General features: G+C 40.2%; 1 protein-coding gene across 2 annotated transcripts in view; it reads left to right on the plus strand.

Annotated features, from left to right (window-relative positions):
* ABCC8 (ATP binding cassette subfamily C member 8) overlaps window positions 1-22,171 on the plus strand; it is a 138,206-nt gene that overhangs the window by 96,653 nt on the left and 19,382 nt on the right. For both annotated transcript variants that reach the window (XM_077820060.1, XM_077820061.1), the window contains exons 22-30: window positions 1,429-1,566; window positions 6,441-6,566; window positions 8,722-8,821; window positions 11,518-11,768; window positions 13,296-13,456; window positions 16,115-16,184; window positions 17,302-17,459; window positions 18,537-18,629; window positions 22,019-22,121. In XM_077820060.1, the coding sequence (XP_077676186.1) occupies window positions 1,429-1,566; window positions 6,441-6,566; window positions 8,722-8,821; window positions 11,518-11,768; window positions 13,296-13,456; window positions 16,115-16,184; window positions 17,302-17,459; window positions 18,537-18,629; window positions 22,019-22,121 (1,200 nt within the window). The remainder of the gene's footprint in view (window positions 1-1,428; window positions 1,567-6,440; window positions 6,567-8,721; window positions 8,822-11,517; window positions 11,769-13,295; window positions 13,457-16,114; window positions 16,185-17,301; window positions 17,460-18,536; window positions 18,630-22,018; window positions 22,122-22,171) is intronic.

Genomic DNA, 22,171 nt, shown 5'->3' on the forward strand with positions numbered 1-22,171 from the left:
GGACTGGGGCCAGCGTTTTATCGTTGGACAGAGCTTGCTAGCTGCAGTGTTGTTAACCCGTTTTTTGCTTTTTGCTTTTTTATTTTTCTCCCTCCTTTTGCCTTTTGCAACCTGCAAAAGAATTTTTCACTACCCACTTACACCTTTGACCCTCCCCAAAATGCTTTGCAATGCTTGCAACAGCATTAGCAACATGCAGTACTAATTTGCCTTCTTCAGGGGAATCCCTGAGGTTGTGACAATATGTGCGACAATACCTGGCACCTTTGAATTTCCTTCATTTCTACCCTTCATTTTATTATATTCTGACATTTTGCACCCTCAAAAATCATCATCTCTACATCATCATTGCTTCTAGATGTTTTAAATTATTTTATTGATTTTTTGTAAATGTACCAATACAACAATAAATATATTAAATGTAATTACAATATGACATTATTCCAACATTCGGGGGGGGGGGGAGAGTAAGGACATCAAATTTTCAAAAGCACCCAACTTTGACCTAATTGCCCCCATTGAATTTGATTGCAAAACTCCTGTTGATTTCAGTGGGAGAGAGCAGACTTAACTCAGTGCTCAGAGAGCAAAATTCCACATAAAAAGAATCAGTATAATTCCTTTAATAAACAATATCCAGTGGGAAAACAGTGTAAATCCTACCAGTAATATCAGTACCACCATCCACATGTTGTGTTTGTAACTCTGAATATAAATGGGATCAAATGAATAAATCCTCAATAAATGTTAGATCTTTCCTCAGTAAATTAAATACAAATCAGTGAGTCAATAGGACAGAATTAATCTAATTTTAGCCCTTAAAAGCAATCAGCTAATCAAGATCATACAACTGATCAATCTTTCTGTCTCAGTGGTTTTTTAATAGGGAAATTTTTCTCAGAGGTGGGAATAGATCACTCACAAGGGAGCAAGTATGTCACTAAGGAAAGCACCAAGATGTGCTTATACTCTGTTTCTCTGGAGGACTTCAAGTCATGTACACCATAGTTTTAGGCTACTGTTGACTTCACTATGTTAGGCCTAAATAGGGGCTTGTCAGTACTGCGGCGCCATGTAGACAAGCCCTTAGTTACACCAGTATATCAATATTTGAAATGTGCAGGTAAATAAACTGGCAGTTACCCTAAGGCTCAGTAAACCACAGCACAAGTCTAGCTAAAATTACCATCTTTCAACTTAGTCATTGCAAAAAGATAATTCATGCTTTGTTGCCATCCATCTGAGAATCCCCTGCCACTGCAAAATACTGATTTACTGTTAATCTTCTCCTCCCTCTGGTTGTCTGTGTTGATCTAACTGACTTGACTGAAGACAGCAGTAGTGTTAAAATATATCACTTCCATTAAATCCTGTAAAGACTTGGCTGCAGCAATATGGCATGTACTTAATCTCTTTTCCCGTGGCTAGGATGATCCGTTTTCTGCACTGGATATCCACTTAAGTGACCATCTTATGCAGGAAGGGATCCTTAAAATGCTAAGGGAAGACAAGAGGACCATTATCCTGGTCACTCACAAACTACAGTACCTGCCACATGCTGACTGGGTAAGAAAGCTGTCATTTTTAATGATGAAATCGAAAAGTGACTTGTTAACTTCTATTGCTATAAAATAAACATTACTGAAAATAATATTTTTGCATTTCGGTATCAACAAAGGACTGCATAGGGAGAATGTACATTATTAACATTTTCAAAATTGACTAGTGATTTTGGGTGCCTTTAATTTTTTCATTCTCAGCTTGAAACACCTTAAAGGGGCCTGATTTTCAGAGGTGGGCAATTCTGGAAATTGGGTCCCTTTTAAGGCATCTCAAGTTGAGCACCGAAAAACAGATACCCAAAATCACAAGTCCCTTTTGAAAATCCGGTCTACATGATGTCCTTTAAACAACTGAACCTATTGGAATGATACATCTGTTTATATCTTTGACATTACTATGCAGTTGCTTTATTACCACAGAAGAAAACCATTATTAGGAGACTGAGTCAAAGGAAGACACAAGGGGGGAAAATGGACACTTCTTTGCCTTTATGTGCAGTAAATAACATATTGAGATGGGCACTTTCCCTTTCAAAATAATTCCATTATTTAGGTAGTTGTCTGTTGTAGCTCACGAAAGCTTATGCTCAAATAAATTGGTTAATCTCTAAGGTGCCACAAGTACTCCTTTTCTTTTTGCGAATACAGACTAACACGGCTGTTACTCTGAAACCTATTTTATATCTTGTAGCTGATAGACAAAATAGAAGTAGCATTTTAATGTAATGACTCTCACAGCCACAAACACCAAAGATTTCGTGAGTCAGATGGAGTTGCAAGTTTTGTTTTGTTGTTTTGGTTTTTGATCAGATTGTACACTTCTTCACTGTGTCATCTTGCAACAGCAACACATGTCTTCCTGACCACGAGATTGATTATTGTAATTAATTCTCTTAGCAGGGCTTCAGTCACTTGCAAAACATATGTAATGCAGCAGCACAGTTATTCTCTGGCCTGAGCAAGCCTTTGCTGTGGTGATTCCTAAGATATGGAATTCCCTCCCTCTAGACATCTGTCTTAGTCCGTCCCTTCCCATTTTTAAACAACACCTATACGCATTTTTTCCAAAGATGATGTTTTAAATAAGTACAACTGTTGGCCTCATATTAATAACCTCTCCCTCCTTTTCATTTGTCAAACATGTCTGTTGTCCTAATTTGAAGTGTTATGAGAATAGTTAATAAAAATAATAAGAAATTCTTTTTTATATTTTTGTTACTGTAATACTGTATAGGCAAATGCATGCAGGGTGCAAAGGGGCTTTTAAAATGCAAATTATAATTAGTCATCATTATCTATTATTAAGCTAGATCATGCAGTCCTTTCTCAGGCAAAATTCTCATTAAAGCCAGTGGGAGTTTGTCTAAGGCAGGGCAACAGGACTTGTACTAGTTGTTGCTATTGTTATTCATTTAGAAATATCTCAGACTTTTAATGTGAACTATATATGTCAAATGACACTCCTAAATTTTCCTGCAAAACCTTTGAGAGAATTTAAGTCCCTGTTTTAGAAGGTGTTTCCTGAGTAGAGGTCATCAAAACATAGGGCTTTTTTTCCTGTGGAAATTTTTGGCACAAACAAAACAAAAACTCAGGTTTTTTCCGTGGAAGTCAAGTTTTCAGTGAAAAATCCAAATCTGAAATATTTTGGTCAAAGACTATAATATTTCAATTCACAAATGTTGCTGTGGTGCCTCCTGGGAGTTGTAGTTTGGATGCCTTGTGCTCCTAGTCTCTGTAGACTGGACTCCCTGTCAGACTACATCTCCTGTGATGCACCAGAGTCCAGCGTGTGGTGAGGGGAAGTGACGCATCATGGCAGTGATGCATCATGGAAGATGAAGTATATGTGGTTCAAAATTTTTCAGTTTTCAGGCATTCATTTTTCAATGAAAAATTGAACTTTTCCATAGAAAACAGACACATTTTGAAAAAGTGTTGTTTTTTTAAGCCAAATTTTCCACTGAAAAATAGTTTTGACTGAAATTTTTTGACTAGCCCTATGCCTGAGAGGTGCTGAACACCCTCAGCTCCCATTGACTTCAGCTGAAGTTATCAGTCCAAGTCACTGAGCTTCATTTCCTCCAGCTTTCCTCAGTGTTCATCAGAAGTAACTCCGCTGAAGTGACTGGAGTTCTGTTATTTTCAAACTGATGCAAGTGAGATCAGGAGGCCCATTGACTTGAAATTAATAGGAGTTCAGAGGGCCTCCCATTCTTCAGTGTGACTATGTGACTATAATAATTTCCTGCAGAAAGGTGTGTTTCTTCCACCTAACATTTACTGTTTGGAAAACTTTAATAACCAGAACCCCACAGCATTTCCCAAAGGCTCATGATGGCAAACAGGCTGTGGAACCAGAATATTTACATGTAATTTCCTGCATGAAGGGCCAAGGTGCTGGGCACAGCATGTAGGTAGAAGTCTGTGCTTTCATTTTTCAGTGGTAACAGCTCTAATTTGAAAATTGTTATCTTGTTAATAAACTGTGTTTAGAGAGAGTTCTAAGCTCCCTGTATCTTCCGTCATCCTCCAGGGAGTGGTAAGCTAGGAACAAAGAATTAAAAGCAATCTGTGTCATTAATATGAGGCATAGAATGCTGAGGTGTGTTTTTAAAGGGAATAAGAGTTGAAGGATAAACAGGGGTTTTTTTTAAGAGACGGATTAATTCTCAGAAACAGTAGCTTATTTCAACGCAGAGGCAAAAATCTGTCCCGGCACCACCGTACCTCAAACTAAAGTGATATAAATAAAAAATGATAAAATCCAATGAACAGACTTGATTATCCACTGCCTAGCACTTTGTATGGTTCTTTACATCTGTGAAAAAGGGGTATAAAATATTACCAGTTCAGAATAATAGTGTTTTGCACCCCCTTTGCACAAGGGGTGATGCGTATACCAGGTGTAAGGCAGTGGAGAATCAGACCCAGCATGCCTAATTCTGTTCTTTTATGCTACTACAATGCCACTGACTTCACTGCATAAGTAAGAGCAGCATTTGACTCATGCCCTATTCTCATGACACACAACAGAGGAGGTATCATTAACCCACTTTAACAGTGGGGTTAATTGTCTTGCCCAATGTCATGTAGCAAGTCAGTAGCAGGGAATTAAAATACAGGAGTTCCTGGCTCGCTCGCTCGCTCGCTCGCTCTCTCTTTATACAGTCTAGGACCAGCTACGCTCCTTGTGCTGGGGACCATCTCTTCACATATGTTTGCATAGCACCTGGTACGGTGGGGTCCCAATACTCAAAGCGGGATGTGGGCACTTTTGTAATTCAAGTGTTAGTCAAATGCCATGTTATGTAATTTCTGTGCCCAAACTTGTTCTCAGTCCACTAGCTCATGCCACCCTCTTTAATTCTAAAAATTATCACACCAAGCAAAGGACTTTTTTTAAGGGAAATATGCATTTGTGGTAAAATAGAGACATTCTGAGAATCTGTTGCCTTAAACTCACTGTGGGAAGCTCTTCTGCTGAGTAGCCTCAATTGCTGCTTACTCCCATTCCACATTTTTTTAGATATTTCAACCTGTGAAAACTAAAAAGAGGTCTTTTTTTTAAAAAGATCTGCTTTATGCAATAAGGTAAATTCAACTGAATGTGGCTTTTGGAGAGGTTGTGCTGCATACTGAATCGTTTTCAGGTAATATGCCATATCAATGAGCCACATCACATCTAAGAGTATCTCATGCTGACTACAACTGATGGTGCTTGAAACATAATACATGCCATCCTAAAAATGAAGCAAAAAATAGATGTCGTTATGGCATACGTGCTGCACGGGTTCAAAGCAAATGATGCCATGATGTAAGAGGAAAGGAAGGCATATGGAACCTGGCATTCAGAGGCTGCTGAAGAGGAGAGGGAATTTCCTGTGTCATCTGGAAATAACAAATGTCATCTGTGGATGAGGAGCCCAAAATGCCAGCAGACTTTCTGTGGGCTCATATCCTGAGTTTACTTATTCCATTAAAGTGGAATTCATGTTTGGAGGCATGAACATAAGGGGCTCCATCCCGCCCTGCAATAAATCCTTTTGTGCCCCTCTACCATAAAGGAATCCTCAGCTGACATAAAACCAGAAGAGCTGGCTCTAAAACAGCTCCTTCTGCCCATCCCCTGTGCAGTAGGCGGGCTTATCAAGAATGGGAGGGGCCTGAGCATTATATGCTTTAGTGATCCTGGGTCAATGGAGCAACCTACAAGGAACCATTCCTGGACAGTACAATTTAAAACAGCCAGGGCTGCTCTAATTTATTCTGGTAGCTGGAAGAAGCCCTAGCCAGTCCCAGGATTGGGAGGAACAAAAAATTGGCATAACCCCCCTTCTGGTTCACCACGCTGAGCTCAGGCAACACATCAGAGGATTGAACCAGTGTTATCACTGCTTGGATTTCAGCCATGATGCTTGTCGAAGCTCTGAAGATTCTGGGGATTGTAACTGCAAATAAGACACCCGTCTTATTCTGCTGGTGCCAACTATTGGGAAGTATTGGGTCCATTCTGGAGTAAAAAGTGAATGCCTCCCTGAGGAAGGGCGAGTTGCTTGTTTCTCTTAAAGAAGGGAAAGGGGAACAACTGACTAACGGGTAGCTAAGTCCTTGGCAGCACTTCACAGCCCACTCTGAGGTGGGAATGACAGAGAGGCTGGGGTTTGCTAAAATGGGAAGTGTCTTGAGTCATATAGTCAAGTAGGATATCAACCTCCTCCCTCTATGTATCCATGTTGTCTATATTGATCTATGGAATAGTATTGGTTTGGTTTTGTTGTTTTTTTTAATTTTTTGTACAGTGCCCAGATCACTGGATGGGAGCTTCATAAATATAACCAAATATCTCCTTGACAGTTTGTATTCCTAACTTCTTAGATCATTGCAATGAAGGATGGTACCATTCAAAGAGAGGGGACACTCAAGGACATTCAGAAATCAGAGTCTGAGCTCTTTGAACACTGGAAAACACTCATGAATCGACAGGACCAAGAACTGGAGAAGGTTTATTATGTATTTTTTCTCAGCATCTTAAAAAAAATGTATTCCTTATGTGATGAAGCATTTTAAATTGAAAACATTAGTAACACATACTCTGTGTGTGTGTTTGAAGTTCGCTTGAATGAACGTTGTTCCATTTATTAAGACAAAAACCTTATATCTGAATGTATCATATTTTCTCCATACTAGGTAGGACATACGCCCACCCTTTTTAGTGAAGTCCCATGGGAAATTTTCTTGCATTAGGAGTATGGAATTGGACCATTCAGTACAGAGAAAATTGAGTTAGTGGCATGTACAGGAATAGTTATGCTGCAAATGGAAATGTTGCTGAATTTAGCCATTGTACTGTTTTTAATTTTTTTTTAAATTCTTATATAAAAGCCACAAATGATAATTAGACTAGATCTTGTTAATTAAAATATTATGAGTTAGGAAGATCCAGCACCTGACACTATAGTTCTTACTCAGGCACGTACTTTCTTCAGTGGGAGCTTTGCCTGAGTGAGGACTGCAGAATCAGCCTCCAAAGGTGGAAGGAATTCATGTCCTGACTGTCACTGTTTCAGGGGGATGTCACCTGTATTCCCTCTCTGTGGTCTACTCCAGGAGTACGCAGTCAGGTTTCAGGACTCCAGCCATGACCTGAATCTGGGAGGGACCCGGGCCCATGTCCCACTCTCTTCTGACTGGGGGCAGAGGGAGGAAGGGGGAGGGTTTAAGGCTGCACAGCTCCCTGCCTTACACTATGAATCCTGGCAAGTCAGTCTGCCTAATGGCAAGGACCTGTACATTGCTTTCTTTCCTGGGACTGTGAACTGTGTATTGCCAACAGTTGCAAGTTCCCACACAGCTTTCTCATTTAATCTTAAATTAAAAGAATTACAGAGAAAACATAATAAATACACAGATTTAAACACACACTAAACACAGCATGGAACACCCATCAGTCTTATGGGGTCTTAGTAGGCCAAAGGCCTCCAAAGCCTTTAGCACAGAGGTGGGAAAACTACGGCCCACAGGCCACATCCAGCCTGCGGGACCATCCTGCCCAGCCCTTGAGCTCCTGGCCGGGGAGACTAGCCCCCGGCCCCTCCCCTGCTGTCCTCCCTCCCCCACAGCCTCAGCTCGCCGCGCCGCCAGCGCTCTGGCCTGCTGCTCCTGCCAGGCAGCGTGGCGGCATGGCTGGCTTCGGCCAGGCGGCCTGGCTGCGAGCTCCTGCTGCTCTGAGCAGCATGGTAGGGGAAGAGGGGGGTTGGATAAGGGGCAGGGAGTCCCAGGGGCAGTCAGGGAACATGGAGCGGGGGGGTTGGATAGGGGGTGGGGTCCTGGGGGGTCATTAGGGGCAGGGGTGTGGATAGGGGTCAGGGCAGTCAGGGGACAGTGAGCCGGGGGGGGGGGGGGGAGAGGGGGAGTTGGATAGGGGGTGGGGTCCCGAGAGGTGGCGGTCAGGGGACAAGGAGCAGGGGGGGTTGGATGGGTCAGGGGTTCTGAGGGGGGCGGGAAGTGGGGCGGGGGCCAGGCTGTTTGGGGAGGCACAGCCTTCCCTACCTGGCCCTCCATACAGTTTTGCAACCCCAATGTGGCCCTCGGGCCAAAAAGTTTGCCCGCCTCTGCTTTAGAAGAATCGAGGCCCCTCAGAGAAAAGTTCATGTCCATTTGCTGGCTCAGAAACAAGGTCCTGTGTCAGTTCAAGCTCAACTTTTTCCACCAAAAGTCCTTTCTTTGTGTCCCAGTCTCTGCGCAGTTTGGACCAGAATAAGCAGGACACTTCCAGAATTGTACCACTCCCTGGGTTGTTTATAGTTTCAGAGAGTAGCCTTAAATACAGCCCACGCTTGTTTTTTAGTTCCAGGAGGAGCTGTAGTAACCCTCTCCCTTGTAATAGAATGCAATCACAAATAAACGATTCATAGATTTAATACAATGGTCCCCCAAAGGTACTGCATGGGGTTGCAGCGTTTGTCACACTGACATTGTCATTAGCATGATTTATGGCTTTTGGATTTAAAAATAGATGGCACATCAAACATTCATGACAGCCAATTGTAATCCTCTCCCTTCCTTTTTCCTGACACACTGATTTGAAAATACATTTGTGACATGTAATTTTAAAAATCTTTATCAAGCGAAGCCACATGACTTGTCCTGCTTTTAGGAAACTATAATTGAAAGAAAAACTGTTTTGGAGAGGAAGAACCTCCGGAGGACCAGGTATTCCCGAGAAGCTCTGCTAAAAGATGATGAAGAGGATGAAGGTAAAGTAATTTTTCTAAAAGGGCACCCTGAAACCCAGTGCTGACTGCGTTGTCGTTTTACAGTTCAAACTGTTTTAGATAGAGTCAATTCACAAATTTCAAGTTCGCAACCAAATCAGTCTTTTCCAGGAGGAACTGTGGCCTGGTTCTTTGTGTGGATCATGGCTCCTAAGAGTTACATACTAAAACTGGGCTTTAACTGATAGTTAAAGAGAGCAATCTGAAGGTGCTGGTTAGCCATGGCCTTGTGAGAGCTGTCAGAATTGTTCCCACAGGATCTCTGATTTGGAAAAGCGTCCCTAGTGAGGAAAGTTTTTAAAGCACATACTTCATTTTAAGCATCTGCTTAACTCCCATCAAACTCAATCACACTTAAGCATATGCTTAAGCATAACCTTGGGCTTCTAAATGCTTTCCTGAGTAGGGATAGATTTAAGAAAGTGTTACATGCTTTCCTGAATTGGGGCTTTAGTAAACTTTCCAGCAACAATACACAAGAGTTAGTGGGCCCAATTTTTTGATGGTGTAAAAGAGCACAGGTCTGCTGACTTCAGTGGAGTTTTGTCCAATTGCATTAGCAGAAAATCTAGGCCAATATTATTTGGACTGCTTTGTTTCGCAGTTCAAAAATATCACTACATTTTGAAAACATTTTGTCTTTTTTTTTCCAGTCAGAAAAATGCGCACACAAAAAGAATCCCATACTTGATTTGGTAGTTAATATAGGAAATAACAAAGGTTGTTCCTCAGCTTGTAATTTATGGTTCTGGATCATCGAAGCCTCAGGGCAGAGAAGGTGTAGCCATTCTCTCTGTACTAGGCCATCCACCCTTATGGCACTATAGACTGTGTAATTTAAGATATTGTGCCCTGATACTGCAATTAGCACCTGGGCTGAGTACTGCTCCTGCATGGAGCCCTAATGACTTCAGTGGAGCTTTGCATGGATACAGCACTCCATGCACACACTATCAATTGATGGATTTGTTACCGGCTGAGGGCAGGAACTGTGGCCCATATTATCGGCTATGACTGAGGAGCACACAGTGCAGTTCAGGATGTGGGATGCAAACATGAGGCTGCTCGTCTTATGCTCACCTTATGACCCCGAGCTGGCCCCAGGACCAGGGGAGCACAAAAGTGGTTTTAAGATACCTCTCCTCTGCTCAGATGCACCAAGATGAGTTCTGAGGCACATGGGCATCTGCCTCTTTGCTTCAATGATTTTTTAAGCTATTTAAATTTCAAATAGGCTGCTTGCTGGAGATTTTTCTGTTCCTTTTTCAAGAAGGAAATAGTGTATCCACAATGTATTTAGAGCTATCCATGTGTATTAAAGTATTTGAATGTTTATTTGACAAACCTACCTGATCATTTAAGGGGAAATTTTCTACAATGCCCACAAATCCTACTGTGCACATTTTAATTTATTAGCAGTTATTTAGGAAACTTATGTTTCATGAAAACTAATTTTAGGTGAGCCTAAGAAGCTATAATAATGTAACATTCATGTACCCGTGCTATTTCTTTCATAGTGATAGACTGGAGAAGAGTCATGCGAAGGTTGTATTTTCTTCTGGATTATAAAATTAAATTATTCCAATCATGTATAAATCATGGCATCTTGGAAAAAAAAATCAGAGTACCTGTTAAATAATTTAAATGCCTATCTGAATGTGAGAGAATAGATGAATTAAAGATGAATAGCTAGTGCCAGCTGAATCTACAGACCTCTCTATAGCCTGGGAACACTGGCTTATGCTTTTACCTAGAAAAGAAAATCACTGTTTTATTTCATTATTATCAAGAAAACCTTGAACCAATAAGATATAAATATCACAAATACATTGGTGTAAAGACATTGATTATTGAGGGCCAACTTTTTCTTCACTTATGACCATGCAACTATACTGAATCCAAAGGTGTTGTGCTGGTAACCGAGGAGGTAATTTCACCCTAAAACTGTATCCCATTCAATAAGCTAAGCATGATGTCCATGTATGCAGATGCAAGTGCTCCTTTACTCGCTTTCTCTCCCCTCTTATATTAAGTTAAAGCTCCTCTCCTCAGTTTCAAACTGTGTGCAACCCCCACCCCAGCCTTCATCTCTGATCTTATTGCCTCTACACAAACTCCCATTCTTTACGTTCTACCTCAGTTTCAGTCTTGACTGCTGTCTTATACTACTTCTCCTGTCTCCCACTTCACTCCATCTCATGCAGTCCCTTATGCCTGGAATATTTGCCAAGCACCCACTCCACTCCTTCAAAAAACAACTCTGATCTCCTGCTGGCTCTGTGAGGAATATTTGCTATAATAATCCCCCTACAATTTCTGAGTGTTGTGCACTGCATTTTACCTGTTCCTTTAAAATGCAATTTGTTGGCATATTTGTTTGCCATAATATTTAAGCCATCGGAGAGCATGTTAATTTGCAGCATTGTGGTTAGGATTCAGCAAAACTCCTAAGCACCAGCCTAGGGACTTTGCTGAATTGGGGCTTACATAAGTATTATATAAAAATGTGTAACTAACAGACAGATACATTTATGAAAACTTCATGGCATGTGAAATAGTTTGAATTGTCCTTTTATTTTGCAATTTGGCACCTGCTATTTGGTATAGAAAAAATGAATATAAAAGGTTTCCAGGGCAACGTTACAATCCAACAGTCTTTTTTCCCCTGCTGATTACAGAAGAAATAACAGAAAGTGATGATGATGACGACAACCTATCTTCTGTGCTACACCAGAGAGCAAAGATGCCTTGGCGAGCCTGTGGGAAGTACCTCAGCTCGGCAGGGATTCTGCTGTTGCCTTTACTGATCCTTTCACAGTTCTTGAAACACACTGTTATGGTGGCTATTGACTACTGGCTTGCAAAGTGGACATCTGATGTAATTTCTGCAAAGAGTGACCTAGAACAAAAGAATTGTTCTGTATGCCAGGTACCGTACTTCTAAGTCAGTTCTTTTATTTGAAAAAGAAACATGGCCCAATCCTAACTTCTGCTTGACCATTAACATGCAATATGCTATATTCCTACTAAAATGTACATCACAGAATGCTTTCAGGGCCATCACATTTTTGAGAGAGGGGGTGTTTTGTTTTTTGTTTTTTAGTTTCTCTCTCTCTGCTTTTCTTTTCTTTTTGCCACCCTTAGCATTGCTTGATAGACTATGTTCGCATCTCTAAAATAGTCTTGATAGAACTCACGGCTCTTTTTTTTTTTTCTTTTTCTTTCTGTGCTGCAGCATTCTGGCTGCTGGTAGAACATTCAGGCTGAGTTTCATAACAAGAGGGAACAAAGATCTTTTAAAATGAACTCTCTGTTCCAGGTTATTCCTCTTTGATTGACTTCATCTTAATTTTGCACAGAATGGTAGGCTTGCCTAAGACTGGCAAGATGTGACATGTACAGTGCAGTCATGCACATTTCCATCCCAGCCTCCTTTGGCATTAAATTACCAATAACCCCTAATTTACCTTGCTAATTGCTCAGGTGAACCAGAGCATCACCTCTCAGGAGATTCTATCCTGCCAACGAAAAAAAGGCATAATTTGTGTTGAACAACATCATCATAATTAACGTATTTTTAAGGCAGACTAATTATCCATCCCCATGGATCTAATTAGTTAACAACAATGACATTATTTCATTAAAATTCCAGTTGTCTTCTATTAAGGGATTAATGTCTATAAAGAGCAGTCTTGACTATAGTTTTCAACATTTTTCAATCCAAGGTATTACAAGTAGTGGCTGGATGGAAATCTAGGGTGAAATCCTGATGCCACTGAAGCCAAAGAGGAGTTTTGCTATTGACTTCAGTGAAGCCTTTGTTTTCATTCCTAGAGAATATTTTATTAAAGCCAAGTTTTAATGTGAAGTTATTAACAATTTATTTAAAAATTTTCTGGCCTCTCTCCAGCTCCCGCTGAAAAAGGGCTACTAGCATGTCATATTACAGTCTTTACAGGTATTTTTTTCCCCAACTGGAAGTAACTAATGCGTAAAATCTTTGGAAACTTTTTATGCGATTCTGTGGCTTTTTGAATTTTTAATCTAATCCAAACAGCATTTTTTCCTGAATAATACTTAATTATGGCTTAAGATGGCAGAGAATCATTGGCAAAACAAAATGGGGAAGCTTGTGCTGTCTCTGCCTGTACTGTCCCTGATGTGACAGGTTTCAGAGTAGCAGCCGTGTTAGTCTGTATCTGCAAAAAGAAAAGGAGGACTTGTGGCACCTTAGAGACCAACAAATTTAATAATGATAAATTAATAATAACTAATAAATGTGTTAGTCTCTAAGGTGCCACAAGTCCTCCTTTTCTTTGTCCCTGTTGTGTAGAGGAAAAGAGAACTTCTTCCTCAAGGCTGTCAATCCCACCTCCACTTCTCTTAACGCAAACTGTATTTTAAATGATTAAAACATTAAAAATAATATTTTTGCTTCTGTTTCTTTACTACTTAGGAATTTAATCATTCTCGCTATTCAAGGATGTTCAGCATTCTCTGCTGCCTTGGGATTATACTGTGTCTTGTCACGTCAATAGCAGTGGAGTGGACTGGTCTAAAAGTTGCCAAAAAACTACACTATTGTCTGCTGAATAAAATTATTTTGGCACCAATGAGGTACTACTTTGATTCTAATGCAAGCAGTAGTGCAGCGTAGAGACTTGATATTCTTTATGTCAAGGCAGCTGTTCCTGTGCAGTTCCATTCTGAAGTTACTATGAATTAAAAAATGTGACATGGCTCATTGAAAGTCAATAGACACTGCCCATTTTTACGCTATATAAAAATTCTACCTTCTGATTCAACAGATTGATTCCCCAGAGTCATATCTGATGAAAATACTTTTTTACTTCTTTTTACACTTTTGACCAAGAGAAAACAGGAGGAGGAGTCCATGAGCTGCAGATTCTATTCCATGATATTCATCATCAATGGAAACATTTGCTGAGGTATAAATATTTACACCTGAGCAACTCTATTGAAGATAACAGAAAGGAAGAAGTATCACCAAGGGCATCATTAAAGATAGTGGGATTGCACAGGTGTTGCTGTGGTCCTCATTTGGCCTTTATAATTTTTATTTCTGGTGATGATGCATGAGAGGGAAAGAACCCAGCTTCACTGTCAGAGTCCAGGACAGGGCTGGCAGTTAGAAAAACATCTTTTTGTTTACAAGCTTCATTTGACAAGGAAGTCACTGAGGGACAATAAGCATGGAACCCTACAACACTATTCTTGCAAACTTACTTTTCAGACTAGAACCACACTTTAAAGTTAACTCTAATGATGGAAAAGTGTAACCTTCATTTAATCTTTGTTTTATGTATGCATACTTAGTGGATAGAATATAAAATGAACACTAAATAGAAAATGAAATAGGCAACAATAGAGTTAACATCCTCTCTTCGTCCTTTTAAAAATCCTTTCTAAATTATTTGATATCCTTTCCTTCCTCTACTAAAAAGGGTCCCAATAACTTTGGTGGACTGTAACCTAAAATAGACACCTCCCTATGGTCACCTTGCTGTCATGTCCCCACAATAACTTCAGGTTCATTTTAAAATGTCATTAATCCTTTTACACTGATAATTTTTTGACTACGGTATATTGCTAGTCCAAGAAAAATTAATATGATCATGCAAGACTTGCAATTACATTTTGTCTGGATTTTTCCTCACTGAGGAGTGCTTTGTGTGTGTGTTTAATACATAATTAAATAAACAACATAGTTAATATTATGTATATATAATATATTTATAATATGAAATATTTTGTTTAGTTATGTTACTTGTATTGTGCAGGGAAGTCCTGTGAAATCTGGAGTGATGATTCATAGTGCTAGGACACAGTTATTCCTTTATTATGCCTGGTTTTGGAGTGCAATAAGTTAGGGCTGACTTCAGCACAACAGAGACTATAGACCTATTACTCATTCCCCACTGTTATCAATAGATTGTGTTCCAGCTCAGTATAGAGCTCAAGAGAAATGGAAAGAAATGGGAAAGTATTTTAATATCTACTTGCGTATTAACTTTGACTGTGATGGGTTGGATCACAGAAACCCCCTGGGAGCAGCCACCTGATGTGTCAAGACTACTGCTTCTCCTGCTTTCCTGCCCAGTCAGCTTAGGACTTCAGTGCCCTGCCTGGTTTGAGCCAGACCTGCTACCCTGCTGCAAACCCAGACCCAGGTCCCCTAACAGCTGTAGGCTTAACTGAAAGAAGCTTACAGAAGTGTGCCTGTCTTTAACACTCAGATGCCCAACTGCCAATGGGGTCCAAACCCCCAAATAAATCCGTTTTACACTGTATGAAGCTTATACAGGGTAAACTCATAAATTGTTCACCCTCTATAACACTGATAGAGAGATATGCACAGCTGTTTGCCTCCCCAAATATTAATACATACTCTGGGTTAATTAATAAGTAAAAAGTGGTTTTATTAAATACAGAAAGTAGGATTTAAGTGGTTCCAAGTAGTAACAGACAGAGCAAAGTGAATAACCAAACAAAATAAAATGAAGCACTCAAGTCTATGTCTAATCAAACTAAATACAAATAAAAACCTCACCAGTTCCAGTAAGCTCTATTTTACGGACTAGCCTCCTTCTAGTCTGGATCCAGCAAGCACTCACACCTGCTGTAGTTACTGTCCTTTGTTCCAGCTTCTTTCAGGGATCCTTGTGGGTGGAGTGGCTGTCTCCTTAGCCAGCTGAAGACAAAATGGAGTCAGCTGAAGACAAAACGGGCTTAAATAGACTTTCTCTTCTGGGTGGAGACCCCCCTCCACTCTCCTATGCAAAGTCCAGCTCCAAGATGGAGTTCTGGAGTCACCTGGGCAAGTCACATGTCCATGCATGACTCTCAGTTTTTACATGCAGAAGCCATTGCCCACATGGTATCTTGAATGTCTCCAGGAAGACTTCTTATGTGGATTGGAGCATTCCAAGATGCATTGTTCCTTAAGTGCTTCTTGATTGGGCGCTTAACTTTGTGAATTCCTTTCTCCAGGAACTGACCAAATGCTCTACTAAGGTTATTTAGAAATCAAGCCAGTACACAGCCAATATTCATAACTTCAAATACAAAAATGATACATGCATACAAATAGGATTAATAGATTCAGTAGATCATAACCTTTACATAGATATGTAATATCGCATATGTAGCAAAGAACATATTCCAGTTATGTCATGTATATCCATAAGCATATTTCCATAAAATCTTATGGGGGGCACTGTCGCAATGACCTTTCCCATTTACTGTCCATTTTAGATTTTTTGAAACAACACCACTGGGAAGCATCTTGAACAGATTTTCAGCTGATTGCAACACCATCGACCAGGTACAGAGACAAAATAAATCTGTTCTCCAGAAATGCATGCCAATTTTCCCCTATCATCTTCAGCCCAGAAAATGTCGTGTCTGAATGCCGCCATGTTGTGTTAAGATGGACTAAATCTCGTTTAGCTATAACTGATCTGAAAATTTTGTTGTGTTTTTGAATGCATTTTATATTTGTTTCCATTATCATAGAATCATAGAATAGAATATCAGGGTTGGAAGGGATTTCAGGAGGTCATCTAGTCTAACCCCCTGCTCAAAGCAGGACCAATCCCCAAATAAATCATCCCAGCCAGGGCTTTGTCAAGCCTGACCTTAAAAACCTCTAAGGAAGGAGATTCCACCACCTCCCTAAGTAATCCATTCCAGTGCTTCACCACCCTCCTAGTGAAAACGTTTTTCCTAATATCCAACCTAAACCTCCCCCACTGCAACTTGAGACCATTACTCCTCATTCTGTCATCTGCGACCACTGAGAACAGTCTAGATCCATCCTCTTTGGAACCTCCCTTCAGGTAGTTAAAAGCAGCTATCAAATCTCCCCCCCCCCCATTCTTCTCTTCTGCAGACTAAATAATCCAAGTTCCCTCAGCCTCTCCTCATAAGTCATTATGACTTGCAGTGTTCAGAAAAAGGGAATCCTATTTTTAAAATCCATGCTGAAAAACTTGTTTGGTTAGAGGCTTTTCAGATGCTGAAGGGTCTTGGGTATGTTTTTTCTTCTGTAAAGAAATGTAAAGTGACACTATGTTGTCTCAGGGTTGGAGCACTTGCGCCAGAATGAACTAAAAAGATGTTTAGAGCACCTCCAACTAAAGAGGGTACCTAGGATAGTCACAGGCCTTGAAGCTGACTGGTTATTAACCTCATCTCTATTGCTAGCTGTGTGACATGTATTCTTTTGGAGGAATGTGCTGTGCAATGTATGCGTGAAGAGGAGCCACATAAAAATACCATCAGTTTTGCCCAGAATCCATCAGCCAGTTCAGAAATGTTAATCTTCAAAGTTATGGTAACTTTTTGTGAGTGGGGAGAAGAAGAACGAGATAAGATGTTGACTTGTGTGTTACTCCTTTGTTTGCCTTACCTTTGATATTAAATGTTCTTTATTTATCCAGCACATTCCTGCTACCCTGGAGTGCCTGAGCCGATCCACTTTGCTATGTGTATCTGCTCTTGCTGTAATCTCCTACGTCACGCCAATGTTTCTCATTGCCCTGCTTCCTCTTGCTATCATATGTTATTTCATCCAGAAATACTTTCGAGTGGCCTCAAGGTAAGAGCATTGACCGGGCTCATTCTGGTATTTAAAACGTACTCTGAAATTCATGATCTGGTACCAGGAAATAGAGAGTTTTAAACGGGGCCCTGCCAAGGCTGTATCCCTACATGAAAGCAAGTCAGGTCTATCACAGTAAAAATGTATCATTTTACAGCTGCATTGTTTATAACTATTAAATTAGAATTTCTGAGTGGGAGAAAAGTTTGTTTCCATCATTAAACCAGTGACCATACCAGAATTCACAATCCACAAAACAAGGGCCAAATGCTAGCCTCTCCGGTGAGGTTGAGCCTTAGGAGAAGTGTGAAGATATAGCAGCAAAGCAGAAATGGCCAAAGGCATTTAGCTTGACCAGGGCAGATGGAAATGAAAAGTTCAGGGATCAAGGAGAAAAATTGAGGGGTGGAGCTTACTCCGCATCTGTACCACAATTGCCTCTAAAAGATGCAGCACTCTCACCCTCAGTTGCTATTAGATGCCATCAGGCCCATAAAGCCACGTAGATCCCCTCTCCACAGTGTTCAAGGAGTGCTAGTGGAAGCGTTCTGCCAAGATCCTGCATATGTGCACAAATTGAGAAGGGGCTACCTGTACCCTTTCCCACTTCCTACAGGACTAATCAGAATTTAACTTTACATAGATCATCAATGCCTACATTGATTTGGTGGTTATTGCTAAGCAGTGTAGCAAAAATTAATTGCTTATATTCATTTGAGTTAATTGAAGCCAGAATGGTGTTTCAGAAGTAAATTATTCCACATGAGAAATTGGAATGTAGGAACAAGGTGCATGTTGGGGTGAAGTGCAGTAAGACCGCTCAGAGCTCCAGTACTGTGTGTTTGCGTTTAGTAAGAATGATCCTCTTGCTTTTCTAGGAGTATCTGTCTTAGTGCAAGAGTCCCATTAGCAACATCTCAGAGTCTTTGCATTTGAAATTCTGCCGTTTTAGGCTCACGGGCATGAGATTCTGTTCTGTAGATGTTCCATTTTACTCCCCAAGACACTGTAGTGCTTATTTCAAAAGGATCACTGTATTATTAAAACTGATTTTCTTTTTAAAACTGTTTCCAGGGACCTGCAACAGTTGGATGACAGCACCCAGCTGCCATTACTTTGCCATTTTTCAGAGACTATGGAGGGTTTAACCACTATACGAGCTTTCAGGTATATTTTTTTAGAAAAAAATTGTATTGTTTTGATATATGCGAGACATAGGATATATGTCATGAATGAAATGTTCAACCTACCCTTAACTAGGCACCCACTTTTGCACCTACGGTTTGTAGGTGCAGATAATTATGTTTTGGGTCACTTTAGAAGTTTAAGTACCTCACTGCATCAGTAAATGGAGTTCTTGGACACTTAAGTGATCTAAAATGTGGATGCCAATAATTTTGGAGGGGGTAAAATTGCACCCCCAGTTATTTGATCCACACTTGCAAGAAAGGAGGCTGGTGGCTACAAATCTGGGCATTTATGAAGAATTTGAATTACAATACAACGATCTTTTAAGTCCTTGCTTGCCTGACTGGTCCTTGTCCATAACATCTATTTAGACTTTTGGAAACGGCTGAGGAAGATCTAATAACACACCTGAGTTGTGCTTCTGTATTACAAATATAATATAATCTCCCTGGTGTGCCAGTAAAAGTTCTGCCAAACCTACCAGCTGCTTCCCCAAACCAACGTTATCTCTGTCATTTCTAGGTTGAGTCAAAGCTGAGTCTTCCGAGCCCCGTCTCATCTACACATACACATATGTTGCAAGTTAACATTGCTGCTAACAACTCACCTTTGGAATTCCATAATTCTTTGTGGTCATTCCTGTACAACCTTAATGTTTCATTTACATAATTGTATAATACTTTTCATCCACAAAGTTATGAACCTATAGGGTTTTTAGCATTTAATTTCCTTTCTTTTCTGTTTAATTTTTTTAAGAACAGAAAAAATGGAGATCAAAAACATATTGCCTGTATTTAATTATGTTAGTATTTAAATTGTCCCAATCAGGCTTTGAACTTGGTAGCTGAATGAGAGTACAGTATGCTGGCATATTGCTGCTGTTTGGAGAACAGCATAGTATTTCTCAGTATTAATTATTATGATTATGCTTGTTGTTTAAGTGCCAACAGTCTTCTCTAGTTTATTGGTATGTGTTCTCCTGTGTGCCCCATTAAGGAAATTTATTATTCCACTCTGGTTTCTAATCCTTGCTTTTCTCTTTGTCTCTTATCCTAATCCTCTTCTACTCTGGCAGAAATTAACAGAGATGTTGTGACCATTAGTGCTGCACTGCTTAAGAGTTTTGCTACAATAAATCACTCCTATTACCACCTCACTGATACCCTTCGTTGTTTAGTACACTCCCTCGTGATACCCCATCCCCAGTCACCATGAAATGAACTGCTCCAGCAAAGCCTGTTCAGAATTTAGGGAGCCTCATGTTTGTGATTTCATCAGCTTGAAATCCCAGAATAACTGATGAATCTTTGACCCAAACAGCAGGAGACATTCAGTAGGTTTTGTATTCCATCTACATGCCAAGCTTCTGTGTCAACTTGTATCTTGGCTATTTTTAGGAGTATATTGCTTTTCAGCTGCATACTGAGTAGTAGCGGTGGCATTTGAAGTTTAGACATTAAAGCTTGAACAAAGTACCCAGCTCCTACATTCCTAAAAATAACACAGTAATATAGGAGGAATCCAGCCATAGGGCTAACAGGTACCAGTTGTTCCTGTGGCACCCTTACTGTCCTATATTTTTTCTGGGCCATTTTGAGCAATTTATAAAAATCCAGGAATTATATCAGAAAGACAGCAGCTGCTGTCGCTGCAGCCACAAAGAATCCTTCATCAAGTATCCTGGGTGTAAATATACCTTCTCCATATGTTGTCTGGTGTATAAAGGACTTTGACATGATCTGTCCTAAATAATAAATAAAATGTAAGCAAGGTTTCCCCATGGAAGGGTTTCACTTTAGGGACAATTTCTGTAGTGAGATTCTGAGAAATTTGCAGCACTCTAATGACAAATTGTACTCGTCAGCAATTGCACCGCCCACACACATTCCGCTGCTGACTGCACACTGCCAGAATCCCTAGCGTTTTATAGTGTCATGACCACTGGGATAATCTGTGAACAGCCTGGACATTTTAATAAAGAGGGTCTGTGATTTTTTAAAGGTAATTACTTTTTAGCCTGTACCTGGAAGGGGATACAGGAATATTGGTAATTGACACACAGTAAAACTTCATTAATCCTCGGGCTTTATCATTTGTACAAAATGTTGGCTGTCTCTCTCCTCATGTCGGTGTAATGATTTGATAACAGCTGTATTTTATAACCAAGGCTTCATTTCTTTTACAAAATATTTTGCAGTCCATTTACTGGTATGCTGTGTAGTATTATTAGTAGCTATCAAAATAAATGTACAAAGTGCAAGTTTTGGTATATTACCCTGGCTGATTTGAGTACTAGCTAAGACCCTGATCCTGCAAAGCACTAGAGTGGGCAGTCTGCTGCATCCACATGGAGCCCCACTGACATCATTGCAGGATCAAGGCCTAATGCAGAAGTTTCACTAACTAGCAAATGTTCTTCTAGTTGTTAGTGTACATCAGTGTAGTTCTACAGTAGTAAATGTAAAACAAACTTGCTGTATTTAACAGCCTTTGTACTCTTCGGCTGGTTTATTTTGAAGAGAGAAAAACTGGTTTATAAAAGTCTTATTGCTACTTTTATTGATTGTAGTTCAGGGGCTCCCACAATGTACTGGGCATTGTCTATGCACAAATTAAGAGACAGTCGCTAACACTGTGGGGTCTTGATCCATGACTGGGGCTCCTAGGCACTACTGCAATACAAATAGCAAATAACCCACTCGATTTTATATGGTCGTGAAAAGAGGAGTTGTGTTTTCTGTACAGCTAACACATCTTTCAATTGCTCACTTTCTTGGTCTCTCTCTTGTGCACGCATGCGTGTGCACACACTTTCTCAGACTCTTATCTTTTTCTTTATTTCAAGCCACCTTCCTCACTGCTGCCATGGTAGTGAATGACTAGCCAGAGTCTGTTGTTGTTTATAAATTATAGCTTTAATATGAACTGCCCAGCTAGCCAATGTTAGTCCCAGAGTCCTATATAAAATGTCAGCTCCAGTTTAAGAAGAGAGCAAAATCTTATTTGTTCCTAAAGAAAGGACATTGTGGCTGAGGGATGATTGCATATGGTCATGTTTAGGACACTCGGGAGGTTCCAGTTCTTGAACTGTTGTGTGATGCAGACCTTTAAAATTAAAGTTTTATCTATAATTAGAAGCTGTGGCAGCATGCTGCAACTTACAGCTCCACAATTTGGGCATGCAAATTCTGTTTGTGTGTGTCTAATATATACACTCCAATATCTGGGTATTCGGATTAAGAGGCTGGGTTGAATTGCTCTTAAAAATGCAGCATATTAAATGCTTTTGCTTTTTTTTTTTTTTTTTACACTTTTCCAAGGCCTCATGACACACAATGACTCCTTGCTTTGCCATTTCTGTTTTGAAGGTATGAAGGCCGGTTCCGACAAAAGCTTCTTGAATATACAGATTCCAACAATATTGCTTCCCTTTTCCTTACAGCTGCCAATCGTTGGCTGGAAGTCCGCATGGCAAGTACATTACTCTGTTTGGGGCGGGGGAGGGCGGTGTTATGCTTCAC

The sequence above is a fragment of the Eretmochelys imbricata genome, chromosome 6 (assembly GCF_965152235.1).
Source record: "Eretmochelys imbricata isolate rEreImb1 chromosome 6, rEreImb1.hap1, whole genome shotgun sequence".
Taxonomy (NCBI): domain Eukaryota; kingdom Metazoa; phylum Chordata; order Testudines; family Cheloniidae; genus Eretmochelys; species Eretmochelys imbricata.